Below are 15,256 nucleotides of genomic sequence, written 5' to 3'. Positions count from 1 at the left end.
GTGCACTATTTTTTTTTAAATGTTATTCAGGATTTTGCAGAATTTCCCAGATTTCTTTTTGTCTTTTTCTATATCCATGTGATCCGAATAAGAACAGGAAACGAGACTGTCTATTTCTGCTGATTAGAAACAGTTATGTGAGAAAGTAAATAAATCTCACTTGAGACCTCAGTGAAAACACTATTAAAAAGACAAATGTTCATACAAAATGATACGGTGATTATTTCCCTAAAAAGCTGTAGAGGGGAGCTTTGAAGAGCTGGAACAAAGTAGTTCCTCATTTTTCAGTGAACTCAGATCAGACTAAATACATCAGCTGTTTTTACACATGAACTCGGTACAATTTCTGCAGATTCAAGTCAGCATGTGTAACAGACAGCAGGAGATTTACCCGCGTCAGATGTGCTCTCACTTCTGGAAACGCTCTGGCAGGGTAAAGTCTGATTGGTGTCCGGTTCTCACATGCAGCTGCTCCAGGTAGTGTTTAAAAACATTCAGAGCTGTAGTGCCCGTGTGAAACAGCTTTTGTTATTCTCATGCTGTTGGAATGTAATGTGAGTATCACAGCAAACATGCCTCCATTCCTTCACCAAATCAAACATCATCATTCAGAAGGTCAAACATGAGAGGTACGTGCACTGCATTCATTGATTAAACAAACATTTCGCTTGAGCTGCGTGTAAAAGTTCAGGGTGTGGAGTTTTATACCCAGTAGCTGTGATCGATCTGAGAGAAAGGTCAGGGGTCATTTCCTGTCAGTGTCTCCTCTCAAACAGTAGCTGATCGATACAGGAGGGGTGAGGTTTACCTGATAAGACAGATCCTTGCTGATACCACTAAAACAAAACCAGTATGTGTTACTTTTCAATCTACAGGGTGGGCCATTTATATGGATACACCGTAATAACATGGGAACGGTTGGTGATATTTAAGTCCTGTTTGTGGCACATTAGTATATGTGAGGGGGCAAACTCCTCAAGATGGGTGGTGACCATGGTGGCCATTTAGAAGTCGGCCAACTTGGATACAACTTTTGTTTTTTTAATAGGAAGAGGGCCATGTGACACATCAAACTTACTGGTAATGTCACAAGAAAAACAATGGTGTGATTGGTTTCAACGTAACTTTATTCTTTCATGAGTTATTTACAAGTTTCTCTTTGTTCACAGCCATTGACATGTCGAAGAGGTTAACACGTGGGGAGCGGATCAAAATTGTGTTGATATCTGGTGAACGCAGTAACCGGGTCATTGCAGCAGATTTCAATGCAAGACACCCTACGAGACCACCCATCTTCCATGCTACAGTTAGCAAACTGCTTGCTAAGTTTCGTGAAACTGGTTCAGTGTTGGATTTGCCAAAATGTTGACCCAAGAAAACTGTCACTAATGAAGAAACATCAGTGGCTGTCCTAGCTTCACTCAGCAAGAGCCCACAGCGTAGCACATGTCACTGGAGAGTGGCATTAGTCGAACGTCCCTTCGGCGGATGTTAGCTACTCACAAATGGCACCCTTACAAACTCCAGCTGCTGCAGCATCTCAACGAGGATGACCCAGATCGGCGCACAGAATTTGCAGAATGGGCAAAACAAAAATTGGAACAGGACCCTCAGTTCACGCAGAAGATTTTGTTCAGTGATGAGGCAAACTTTTATGTGAATGGTGAAGTTAACAAACAAAACCACCGCTATTGGTCTGACACTAACCCACATTGGATGGATCCCTCCAAGACTGTTGGAACAACAAAAGTGATGGTTTGCTGTGGTATATGGGGTACAACGATAGTGGGTCCATTCTTCATCAATGGAAATCTCAAGGCCACTGGATATTTGAAATTGCTACATGATGATGTGTTTCCATCTTTATGCACTGAAGCTGGCACGTTCCCTGAGTTTTTCCAGCAAGATGGTGCACCACCACATTATGGGTGCCAGGTCCGAGAATTCCTAGATGAACAGTTTCCTGGAAAGTGGATTGGTCGTCGTGGGCCAGTTGAATGGCCCCCAAGGTCTCCTGATCTGACCCCCTTAGACTTTTATCTTTGGGGTCATCTGAAGGCAATTGTCTATGGTGTGAAGATACGAGATGTGCAGCACCTGAAACTACGGATACTGGATACCTGTGCTGGCATTTCTCCTGCGGTGTTGCTATCAGTGTGTGAAGAGTGGGAGAAGAGGGTTGCATTGACAATCCAACACAATGGGCAGCACATTGAACACATTTTATAAGTGGTCAGAAACTTGTAAATAACTAATGAAAGAATAAAGTTACGTTGAAACCAAGCACACCATTGTTTTTCTTGTGACATTACCTATAAGTTTGATGTGTCACATGGCCCTCTTCCTATTGAAAAAACAAAAGTTGTATCCAAGATGGCCGACTTCTAAATGGCCACCATGGTCACCACCCATCTCGAGGAGTTTGCCCCCTCACATATACTAATGTGCCACAAACAGGACTTTAATATCACCAACCATTCCCATGTTATTACGGTGTATCCATATAAATGGCCCACCCTGTATAAATAAATATAAAACTAAATAGCTAAAATCCCCAAAGCTGCTAAAGGGAAATGAATGTGTTAAACTCAGTGGTTATAAAGGTGGAATGTGCTGTACATTTCACGTTGGACCAATCTATAAAAATGCCACTTCACTTAAAGACATGCCAGTACACTCAGCCTGCCACTCCATCCTCTATTACAACCAGCCGGGCCACAGAAGCAGGACTGTCATGCTGAGCTCTTTCCTGTCAGAAAGATCAACCTGTGGAAACAGTTTTGAAAACATCAGCGTCTTTCCACGGCTGTCTCGTCCCCAAAAGTACCGTGTCTCCTTCTGTCTGTGGGAGGTTGCGACTGGTCTGTTTTGAAGGAAAGGTGAAAGGTCGCAGTGGCAAAGGCTGTTAAGTTTTGTGAGGTCGGAAGGGTGTAGAGTCCAAGGGCTTAAGTAGGCCATTAATTCGAGAGCTTCTTTTCCTGTGCTGTAGCACCTGGCAAAACCTGATCTCTTCCTCCACAGTGGTGTCTGAGGAAAAGCACAAAAAGAAAGGTGAGGAATGCCAGAAAGAGGCTTTGACTTTTGATGAATTCAACACATTAGTGGAAACGATTAAAACACAAAACAAGACATGATAGATATATTTAGCCGAGAGTGGCTTGTTAAATTTAAAAAAAAAAAAGATTTTCAAATGCTGAAGAAAAGTGATGGAGCTAGGTAGAAAGGCAGGGTTTGATTGATGAGGAGATAGAAGAAGAAGAAGAAGACTAATGAGGGGAAGCAAAGCTGAACACAAACATTGTCGCCTCCTAGTGGAACGCCAACCCTGTTGGCACAGCTCAGGACTATTTGTCCATTCGAGAAATCTTTAATGTTCATAAAAAAGTGAAGAACTGAGAAGTATTTACATTTTGTTCACTTTTAATAACTTAAGTGTCAAAAGTGATCATCAAAACTATTTTCCAAGTCAAAAAGATTAATGACAAAAAACATCTTCCAATGGAGTACATGACCCGTAGTCACACTATGTTTTAAACTGTACTAATAAAAGATTATTGGCCTTCATGGACATAGACAAAAAAAAAAAAAAAGGAAAATATTCTAGAAGAACGTAGTTTTCACAGGTTATTTAAACTGACAATAATGCTGATGGTGCACACCTTACTGGACCTTTCTATGTCATGCCTCGTGATCAGCATGTTTTTGATCAACAGTGTTCATTTACCACAATTTAAAGATCTGCACACAAATGCGTTCACTGTAAATTAGTTAAAGTGGAAGCCCTTGTAGTAGCATGTGCACAGAGAGAAACACAAACACAAAGCCATTATCACGCTCACTTTCTCTTTGTCTGACACACACACTTATGAGCATACCAGAGCTTTATCCCCCTCCACATGTCGAGGGGGTCGTCACTCTCCAACAGACGGTCGTCCAGTTGGCCAGCAATGGTGCCGTGGTGGTATGTCGAGTGTTTATAAGGTGTGGTGACCTGCTGTGACCTTTGACCTCATGACAAGACGGGTAGTGGTGGAGGAGGCCTACTAACACCACTTTCTGCTAATGAATGACTAAAGAGAGAGAGAGAGAGAAGGACATGACCTTGGAGGCTTTTGACCAAACTGTGAGATTTTAACGAAATCTTTCTATGTTCTTTATTTGTTCCATTTTATTTTTGATTGCATTTTGGCAAACATCGTGTATATTCTACCCGACGGCAGTTTTTTGCATTTTTTTGCTGCTGTTGTTTGCCATCATAATCAAAGTCTGAAGCATCTCTTCATATGTTTTTATTTCCTTCCATGCTGCCTGTGCTGAGATCATTCTGTACCATAGAAACCAAATGTCATCCAAGACTTTTTGTGGATGTAAAAAAGTGCATTGTGCACTTTCCTGTTTTGTGTGACTGCATGATTAGTGATTCCCCAGGTTTCTTAGTCTGTGGTGAAAATGTGCTCTTCTGGTTCCTTGCAGTACTTAAATACTAGGAAAACAGCAGCAAGCTGAGTGGAAATGCCATTTCCATTTCTCCTAATGCATTCATGACTTTACTTCAGGTTATGAACTTCTTTGTTTTTGTTGGAAAACCTGCACACAAGTCCAACCCTTGAAATGAACAGATAGCAAATTGCTTCCCTTGCTTTTGTTTGCTGCTTTTATTTTCAAGTGGTAAGGCCAAGCAGGACCTTTGTCTTCTGGATTAAGAACTGGTATATATGAAGGCTTTAACATATGGCTATTTTCATTCTCCCCTCATGACATATGGATGTGGGTGTTCTATTCGCTGCAGATCAGTATAGAAATCAAGGTGATCACTCAGAACAACATTGTTATTTTGCAGTGACCAACCCTCTAAGGGAGGGGTGTCAAATATAATGGCTGGGGACATAAAGTGTGAAGATGGGCATAAATTTTGGACTTTTAACTGTATTTTAATCTGTTGTATATTTTAAATCCCAAATCATGCATTGGTTGTTTTTTTTTAGTTTCGTGCTGCCGGATATTTGTTTCAGTGTTTAAAGCTGAAACTCTTTGACTGACTGACTGATTTGGTAAGGCCTGTTGCTCAGAGGTAAAATGCACATGGTTTTGTTCACTCACCATTGTGAATGACTGTTTTCTGTGATGTTCATCTGGGAAATCTCTCACCTCTGGTTTAAGATCAGGGCTGGGTTTATGGGTAAATGATGTTTTGACTGCTACGAGCCTACAAGTGTAGAATAAATCCCACATCTAATCTGGGTGGATAAAACACACTGATTTGCCAGGGACACGGAGCAAAAATAAAAAAGTAATTAAGCCTAATCCACTGTCATTTAACTGTTGTATTCTCAAATCAACTTTTCCAGAATAAAGACGTGACGTTTGTCTTTCTTCCGCCCCTCTTTGTCTCTTTTCTTTCATGTGTTTCTCCTTGTCCTTCTAGCCTCTTTTACATCCTCTGTCCCTCTTTTCCATCTCCATTTCTCTCCTCCCTGCTCTTATGTCATGACATCATCTGTCCTCAGTGTGGTTGGGGTTTAGTTGGAGCACTGCAGCTATATTAAACCACACTGATATATTTTCGCCCTCCTTTGATCCGTTCTCGTTAGAGCCGCCCGCCACAGTGCTTACAGAGCCACGGGACCTGCCAGCCTCCACTTTATGAACCCTCACAGTGTGTAAAATAAAACACACGCAGCATGTGGATAAAATCTGCAATAAAAGCTGGGTGTGAAAGTAGAGTGAATTTTTAAAAAGCGCTGATTCTGTCCAGTCCTGCGGTGCAGTTATTGGTGATGACGGATACAGTGTGCAGTGTTTCTGAAGGTGACAGGAGGATTGTTGAACTGGTGTGAAAATTCACAGCTAAACTGTGAAGACTGAGGCACTTTGTTATGTAGGAACTTTACCTGCAGCCTTTTCACATTAGATGAAGTTGACAGCAGAGAACGGAGATGGTATATTAGGTAAAGAGTGGTCCTAAACCACATACACACAAAAAATATTTATATTACAATTATCCTGAGTTTTAGCTTTACTCATTCCATGAGCATGTCTAGATGGATGAAAGTGTTGACCTTTAAAGACTGAAATATCAAAGCAATGTAAGATGGATGGCAGCGAAAAATCAGAAGTGTTAACAGGATAAATAATTCCTGGTTTTAGTCTCTTTAGGGGCGGTTGATTTAAAAAGGATAAAATAATTCAAGACACATGTTGAGGTCACAAATTTAGACACTTTCACTTTATGATTTCAGAGTTAGTCAACGGGCTTAGGGTATAACAGACACACTGCTGACTCTATATTCATTCAATTTTGATACCTTAAACAATGCACGTGTTCACCGTGAAGAATTGTAAAGCCGAGATATTTTGGTACTTGTGGGAGAAAAAAAACAGTTTGCCAGTAATAATCACGCCTTGGATTTTGGCAAGTACATTATTTATATTTCTCCTTAATCTTCTTCAGCAAATTTAACATTTGAATCCTTGACTTTATGATGGTATTATATCCCATTTTAATTTCCACAGAGAGAAATAACAGCCAGAGAAATCTGTGAGAAAGTAAAAATTGGGATGAAAGTAAAAGGAGAAAAATGTTGGAAAAATATAACCCTGGGTGTTGTTTTCTTCTCTCTGTCTCTTTTGCAGGACGGTAAAGCAGACTGTAAACAGGAGAAATGTCCACTTGTCTCAGAGGACTGTGCTCTGGTGGTGAAACAGACTGGAGCTTGCTGTGAAAGGTGTAAAGGTAAGACAAGCAAGTGGACAGAGGTCAGGCGACAATAAGAGAATACCTGTGCGCCTTTGCTTTTTTATATTTATTGTAAAGCTATGTATGCCTGCAGGTCCTCTGTACTAATGGGAGACACTGGAAATATAGAGATGCTAATCTCACGCACACACAGACCCTTCGGGGACTACTTTATCTCACCGTATCCTAACAGCGAGGCCTATATTAGGAGAGCATGTGAGAGTAAAGCTTCATTATTTACCTCACATAAAAGCCACATATACACAGTTGCACTACAAGGAGACTGTGCTGCTGCTGAAGGGGTTCACTGCTGGGTTTACAGCCCACAAAAATACAGTTGTTTTTATGAGGCAGGAACTCCTCTATATACCTTCCTTCTTCATCCTCTGTGTAAGGTTTTAGTCACTTCACATCAGCCTAATTAAACTGGGCATTTTAACAAAAACCCTTTCCGTGCACATTTATGTACTACATTTAAGACAAACAGATACATGCATTCAGGCTAAAACAGAGACATAATGCTGAAGCAATCATCAAACCTAAATTCCAACTGCACACTGTAGCTACATAAATATATCATTTACAATTGTGAGCTCTGACTTGTTGTATTTTTTGTATTGGACAAAGTAAGCCACTGTAGCTGATTTTTGCATAGCTGTAGAGCTTCAACATCCAGCAAGTATAAAAGGAACCGAATCTTTAGTTCCCACTGTACTGGCTTAGACACTTAACCTCTATAAAAACCCAAAAGGGGACCCTTAAACAAAGTCTGCACTACGATGGCTTCCCTTACTTTTTCTGTGCTTATGAAGCTCATGTGGCTCTGCGGAAATACATAAACTGTCACACCTACCTCCCAGCTCTCGGCAGGGAGGGGGCCCTTTTGTTTGCGGTTCGCCATTTTACGACACGGCACTTCGTTAAGAGAGACAGAACATGCTCGACTCGGACATGGAAAGCCCCACGTCACCACAGCAGTCGGTGTTAGTTTTAGTTGTGTGGTTAAGTTGTAGCCACTGTGACCAAATTTAGGACTGCTTTGTGTCTTTGCTTTTTAAAACACACTAATTCCTAGATGTCATATCACCATTTTCTCACTTTTATGAAATCATGCCGACAGTTAAAGAGAATCACAGCTTGACTGCATCAGTTTATTGGGAACAGCTTTATAAAGCGGCTTTAATTAAGGCGTTTATATATGCAGCAGTGTAATAGCAAGTGCACTTGAGATTGAAAAATACGTATTTTTAGGAGTATAGCTGTCAGAACTTCCTCGGCAGCCTCACCAAACAAACACAACTGTCACCAGGTTTTGACTAAAACAGTCATGTAAAATCGAAAGTTTCCACAGGACTTTAAACATTCTCTTCAGCGGGGATACCCTTACTGCTAGCAGCCAGTCAGTGATAATCAAATGCAGTTGATCAACTGATCATCATCACTTTACTGGTTCAGAGCATTCAGGTGTGTGTTAACACAATGCCACAGCCTTCCCAGGACTGGATGGTTCAGTAAATCCTTCCCACCATCTTATCGTACAATTCAAGACTTCTGCAACACTGTTCTTTGGACAGATGAGACCAAAGTGGAGAGCCATAATCCACAGGGCAACAGTTGGCTAACACCAGAAAAGAGAATATCAGCACAAAAACCTCATACCAACTGTCGAGCACAGTGGTCAAGGGGCAATGTTTTAGGTTTGTTTTTTCAGCCACAGGGACCAAAGCTTCTGAGTCACAGCATGGACTGTGTTTTTCACATGAGTGTTCTTCTACATATTGGTATACAAATGCAAAAGTGCTTCTTTCTGACAGCCGTCATATTTATGCAGTATATTAACAGTTTGAGTGTTTTGCCAGGGTATTGGTCTCTGTGGGTTCTTGTACTCGTACTAATAAAATATATATTGTACATCTTCCTGCTGCAGTATTACAGTATCACAGGGTTTAGTTTACACTGAGGAAAGTAGATCAATGGGTGTGATCAGGTTTCATTGTATGGAAAGTTCTATATTGATCTGAACCCACTTTCTGCAAATGGGATGAAATGAATAGGCTATTCATTTAGAGTTGAATAGACAGCTGCTGACAGCTCAGAGGGCGACTCATCCAAGTATATGAGGAAGAGATCAGTGTGTACACACTGGATTTAACATTAAACTGAAAGAGAGTTTAAATATTCACATCATATAATCAGATGTGGTTATTTTTAGACTCGAGACTTTAAATTAGATTTAAGTCACAAAAATGAAGACTTGACTTTGACCTCACACAGCTGTAATATTTGACCTCCTTGATATTTTAATGCATCTTACAATGAAAACTTAGATGAAACTTTGGCTACCAACAACAAAGAGAGGGAAAAGAAACAATATATAAAGCTAATTGAAACATGTCTACCAGATGTTCTTAGTCACTTCCGTGAGCTTTGGCCAAGATTAGAACACAATTTATTTTTCTACATTAGAAATGACACCGCTATAAACCTATGAACATTTTGCAGGGCTGTAGTCATAATTATGATTACTGCTTTCTCATTTTCCAATCTAAAATCTAAGTTTTCAGATTAAGAAAATTTTCTTTGCATGGCAGAAAAATTAAAGCATTTGCAGAAATTGAAAATGTATGCTTTCTGTTTCCCAAAAAATGAATTCACAGAAACATTGGCAGGAAAGTGAATGTTCCTCCAGTAGATCATTTGCATGGATAGTTTGCATTTCTACACTGGGACCAACGTTCTGGGAGATTAAAAAAGTTATCTTTACTATCTGAAGGATGGCAGTCTTAAATTCCCTTTGTCAAAATAACAAATTGGAAAAAAGTTTGGTCATTTGCCATAAAATGACTTTGGCTTCTCCAAGCCGTCTTCTCGGCCACAAGCTACAAGTGAAATGCGTCTGAAGTTGTAGGTATTTTAGAAATTACACATCCTTGAAATTTAGAAACTACTTGAAACACAATTAGAGCAACTGAGCTCTTGACATTGTTCCTGTTCCCCAGCTTCTCCCTTGTCTTCCAAGTTAAGGTTATATTTTTCTCTCCCAGGTTGTACGTTAGATGGATGCTCCTATAACAGTTCAGTATCCTGGACCACCTCCACGAAACCCTGCATAACAAGACGTTGTCAGGTGTGTATATGCGCTGACTGACCAAGCTGCACTGTTAGCAGATGAGAGGTAATGGAAGCAAAGCTTGGGCTTCGAGTTGAAAGCACTGATCCCAAATCAGATGTGAAAAACACACAGACATGTTGTTAGCAAGAAGGCATAATGCTAGAAGAGTGAAGGATGGGAAAAAAAGGAAAAGGGTTGGGAAAAGGAAAAGGCAGGGAAGTAAACAAAGACACTGAAGGAAAGAAAGTGAGTAGCCATGGAAGAAAACAAAACAAGTATGAGAACTGAGGGATGGAAGAAAGGAAATAAGCCAGAAAGATTAAGAAGAAATGTGGAGTAAGCACGAACAGGTCTGGAAAACTGCTCAAAAGAGGTATGGATAAAAAAAGGAACAGGCAGCACTGGACAGAAGGAATTCAGGTAAGTAGGAAAAACATAGTGAGGAGGAACAGAATCAAATAGAGGAAGCAGAAGCAGAGGAAAGATATATGTATAGCAAGAAAAGGAAGGCAATATGGTGGAACAATAAGCTTTAAAGTAGCAGCATTAAAGATACATTAACATGTTACTTATAAAGATGCACAAACTGAAGAAAATATTTTCCACTTGGTTGTGACAGGAAGGTGTCATCACTGAAGCAGAAGTTCAGTGTGTCATCCACTGCAAAAACCCCAAAAACCACCCAAAGAAGTGCTGCCCCACCTGCCCCGGTGAGTATGAATTTTAACACAAGTGTAGCCTGGAAACATTTGGGGGTTCAGTTTTATTTCTACTGTACATGCATAGATTCTGTTTATTCATTTTCTTTATATCCACATTAGTGGAGTTAAGGTTTAATTTAATTCAGTTAAATTCAATTTAATTTATACAGCACCAAATCAAAACAACAGTCACCTCAAAGCACTTTATATTGTAAGGTAGACCCCACAATAATACATACAGAGATAAACCCAACAATCATATGATCCCCTATGAACAAGCACTTTGGTGACAGTGGAAAGGAAAAACTCCTGTTTAACAGGAAGAAACCTCCGGCAGAACCCGGCTCAGGGAGAGGCGGCCGTTTGGCTGAAAGGAAACCCAGAAATGAAATATTTATAGATATTAAACAGGAACTGATAACAAGCTTAATAGTTAAGATAAAGTAAAACAAATTCAGGATGTGCTCAGCAATTTCAGAAGGTCGAAGCCAGGGGCGCTACATTTATGTCATATCTCTTTGTCTCTTTTTCTTTCTCTTTCTGGAAATGTATTAACTAGCATTAAGCCCAAAGCTTCCTGTAGTTGATGAGGAAAATTTAAACAATAGTTATGAATTTCTCTTAGCTCTCTGGTCAAAAAAGAAGAGGAACCTCATGCAGTTTGTTGTGATTTTGAACTACATTTTATTTGACCTGAAGAATGGGAGAGAAAAAGATTAGAGTTGATGAAACAGGATCTTTTATCTTATTTCATAATAGAGTTTTTATTTATTTATGAGATATGACAAATTCCACTTATGTTGAAATTGGGAGTAACATTTTTGGACTTGCCAATGTGCGCAAACAGTCAACATACTTGCACTGCAGTTTTTTTGAATTCTGACTTAATGTGTATTTCTTCTGCTGGTAGAAGGGTCTGTGTCTGTGGCTGTTGTCTATATTTAAATCACTTTAAAAGTGCAGTAATAAAAGCTTCAGGTGAAGAGGCAAAAGATTTGTGTGAACATGAGTGGATTAAAAAATAATTTGTTTGGTATAACGTATTTCCCTGCAGGTTGTATCTTTGAGGGTCGTCTATATAAAGAGAATCAGGAGTTCAGTCCAGAAGGGAAACCTTGCATCAAGTGTACCTGCACTGTGAGTACACATACCCTCTACTTACACCCCCCTCTGAGCAAAGCAGGGGCTCTGTCCCACCAGTTGGTTAGTGTTGGACTCTCCTGGGAGTCACAAATTTTTGGTTGGAACAACATCCCTTTCCTTGGTTTTTCCCCCATAACTTCTTTGCTCTCTCTCACTCTCTCTCTCTCTCTTACACACACACACACACACACACACACACACACACACACACACACACACACACACACACACACACACACACACACACACACACACCTTAGATAAACAAACCCTACAGGTTTGTCCATAAACACATTAAAGCATTAATGTGCTGACACCTAGTTTGAGAACCTGTAAGCTTTTAACACATGTACACACATACAGAGGTGTTTCCCAAATAGAAATCAGCATGCTGTTACTAATCGTTCTGTTAAATTTTCTGTTTTGTCTTAATTAAAAAAATAATATGAATAACCAATTGTCAACATAAATATAACTACAATGAATTTACTTTGTCCTGTGATATCCTGTCACACTCTGGGTTAGCCTCCAGACCACCTGTGACACTGAACTGGACAAATAAGATAAGATAAGATAAGATAAGATAAGATAACCTTTATTAGTCCCACATGTGGGAAATTTGTTTTGTCACAGCAGGAAGAAGATGGATGGATTTTCTGGGTTTTAAAATGTACTTTTGTAGCCATCAAGTAGAGAAATATGGCGGTGTATGAAGTCTTATTTTATGGGGGCTAAAGACAGTTATCTATTTGTTGTTGTTGTTGTCTAATTGTTATTGGCCTCTGTGAAAAGAATTCAGGGACAGAAAACCAGTTATTGATTCTGCGGGTAACTACGTTCAAACATTAGCTGTGTACTAACTCGGCTCTTGTGCTAATAAAACTGAACCAAAATATCCAGACTTTACACTGATGAAGGCTTTGTACCAAATATCTAAGCGTATTTCACAAGTCAGATGTGAGTACCGTAGTTTGCAAAGGTAATATGAAGTCACACATTCAACCACACACCCCCTTTTCTGCTGATGCATGAAACACTGAAAGATTGACAACAAAATTAAACAAATCACCTTCCTAGGAAAGTTTCATTCAAAGGTTAATTCTGCTGCTGTTATTCTGTTTTTGTTTCAGGGAGGCCGAACTCTCTGCACGAGGGAGGTGTGTCCCATCCTTTCTTGCCCCTCTCAGCTCACCCACACCCTGCCTGGACAGTGTTGTCCCAGATGTGTCGGTAAAGACTGGGAAATTCAATGATGGGGATCATAATGATGGCAACACCACAAAACATAACTCCTGTTAAAATGAGGTGGCAGACATTACACAGCTGTGGCCAGAAGCATAGATAGGCAATGAAACATGTAATCTCCTTAGAGAAGGGGTTAATGCTGCTCCTAATAACCCTAAATATCTTTTTTATCCTCAGCCTCCATTAATTTTAATTTCATAACTTTAGTCATATCTTGCAGGGGAATTTTTTTGTTTTGCACTCATGGATGTCTGAAGCAGTCAGAATTGTATTTAGATACAACCAAATCAATTCCGTTTTTAATCCCCATTTTTCTCTACATGACTCTGTCTTTCCTCCAGGTCAGAGGAAGGTGTTCGATCTCTCTTTGGGAAGCTGTCTGTTCTACAGTCAGGTCTATGACAATGGCACCTCCTTTATACACGACAACTGTACCACCTGCACCTGCCAGGTATCAGCCTGAATAGCAAAGGCTTCATTAAACAAAGCAATGGTCAGTTAGTAAATTTAAAAAATCCTAATTCAAATAATCTTTCTAGAATTCCACTGTAGTGTGCAAGAAACGCTGCTCGCGGCAGGGAACTTGCCAAGGCAGCCACTGCTGTGAGGAGTGTCTGTCCTATGTAAAGGTGGAGGAGGTGAAGTACTGCAGAGTCCGGAACAAGATCTACAGGGTAAGAGCAGGATGGATGGATGGATGGATGGATGGATGGGTGGATTATGGAGTGGGATGATGGTAACGGTTAGCTCTGTTGCCTCCTTGTTAAAATCTTTTTGGTGGCTGAGACCTTTCTGTGTGGAGCATGTTTCCTGTGTGACCCTCCTCTGCATACTCAGACTTCTCACAGCTCTGAAGACATGCACGTTAGATACATTGGTGATTCTATAGAGGCTGTAGGTGTGAATGCATGGTAGCTAAAATGTGACTAAAGTTCCATGTGCAAGAATTGGTAAAGTAGTGGCTTAAAGCACTCTGAGTGATCAGAAAGACTACAACAGCAAAGGATGAACGTATAGATAATACGTAGCTGTATTCTTGGGTATTGTTGGAATGATAAGTGCCTTTACGTCTTGATGGATGTTGTTCTAACCCTATTGTGTCTTTTTTCCTTTGCAGGAAGGAGACATGTGGTCATCAGTTAACTGTACTCTCTGTACTTGCGTTAAAGGCAGCATTGAGTGTCAGCCCAAACAGTGTGTACCAATCACCAGCTGCCCCTCGGTGAGTGACACCAGTTGATCAATGGATTACATTTATTTATAGCGGTGTGTTATGTGCTGTTATGTTACCCTAGCTGCTTTTCGACTGTGCATTTGTCTTTTTAATTTCTTGGACTATAATGTTTGCAAAAAACACTGCAATCTCTAGTGAAGGCTGGGAGCAGTCAGTCATCCAAAGGTGATGGGGTGGGTGGAGATTTGGTGGCACAAACAAAAATACCTCATACCCCTGGTGGTTTAACCTACAACAACCCTGTCTTTGTCACTCCACTTTATCTGCTTTCCTTTTCTCCATCTGACCTGTCTCACACTCATACTTTACAGCCCATGACTAACTTCGTGATTCTCATTTCACATGCGTAACGCCTCAAAATGACAATACTGTCAAGATTTATCGGCAGTGCTGCCATAACCGACTCTCAATTTCAACAGGTTCACCTAAAAATGCAGGTGTAGAGTATCAGCTTGAATCAAAACATTGAACATGTCATGTAAAAATGTATCCCCTTTTTTACATGACATATGCAAGAAATAAGCAAAATAACTATAAGGGTATATCAAAGAGTAACACAGCCTGTTGCATAAAGAGGTCTCAATTAGTGCACTGTAACACAGCTGAAATGTGGCATTAGCTGGGAACTCGGGGAACTGCTGGCAAGAGAAGGGTCTATGGTGCGTTCACCTGTTGCAGAGGTCGCTTTGAGGTTATCTGTCGTGCGTTTCGTGATGGAGTGGATTCCTGGCATGCCGGTGGCTGTCACGCAGTCAAAGCCGGTGTCAATGTTGGTCTAAGTTCACACGCTTCCAGTGGTTACAACGAGCCCTCACCTGTTGTTTGCGGTCAAAACAGGCACAGTGCCGTTGGTGGTCCACATTCAGTTTTGTCTCCAGAGAAAAAGCAGTTTTATAAGTCACTTTAAATGTGGAAGAGGGCAAATAGTTTTTTAAGGACTGTAGCTTCAATGTTGAAAAAGTGCAGTGAATGCAGCAGCCATTCTTTTTAGTGGCCTGCAGGGGGCGACTTTTCTGGTTGCTAAAAAAAAAAGCCAGATTGTTGAAATGTTTGTAAGAAAATGACCCTCCTGCTTCCTTGATCTG

At 40.4% G+C, this 15,256-nt stretch overlaps 1 protein-coding gene across 1 annotated transcript in view; it reads left to right on the top strand.

Moving 5' to 3' along the window:
* Nucleotides 1-15,256, top strand: part of bmper (BMP binding endothelial regulator) — a 31,957-nt gene that overhangs the window by 9,458 nt on the left and 7,243 nt on the right. Inside the window, exons 3-10 of the mRNA XM_085365848.1 lie at nt 6,634-6,733; nt 9,781-9,863; nt 10,468-10,558; nt 11,604-11,686; nt 12,823-12,922; nt 13,279-13,388; nt 13,477-13,611; nt 14,055-14,159. Of these exons, the coding sequence (XP_085221974.1) occupies nt 6,634-6,733; nt 9,781-9,863; nt 10,468-10,558; nt 11,604-11,686; nt 12,823-12,922; nt 13,279-13,388; nt 13,477-13,611; nt 14,055-14,159 (807 nt within the window). The remainder of the gene's footprint in view (nt 1-6,633; nt 6,734-9,780; nt 9,864-10,467; nt 10,559-11,603; nt 11,687-12,822; nt 12,923-13,278; nt 13,389-13,476; nt 13,612-14,054; nt 14,160-15,256) is intronic.

Source organism: Diplotaxodon limnothrissa, linkage group LG11, assembly GCF_057381915.1.
Source record: "Diplotaxodon limnothrissa isolate DT_005_m linkage group LG11, D_limnothrissa_male_GT1.1, whole genome shotgun sequence".
Taxonomy (NCBI): Eukaryota; Metazoa; Chordata; class Actinopteri; order Cichliformes; family Cichlidae; genus Diplotaxodon; species Diplotaxodon limnothrissa.
Note: the sequence above shows the minus strand (reverse complement) of the source record. Positions and strands in the feature narration are given on the sequence as shown.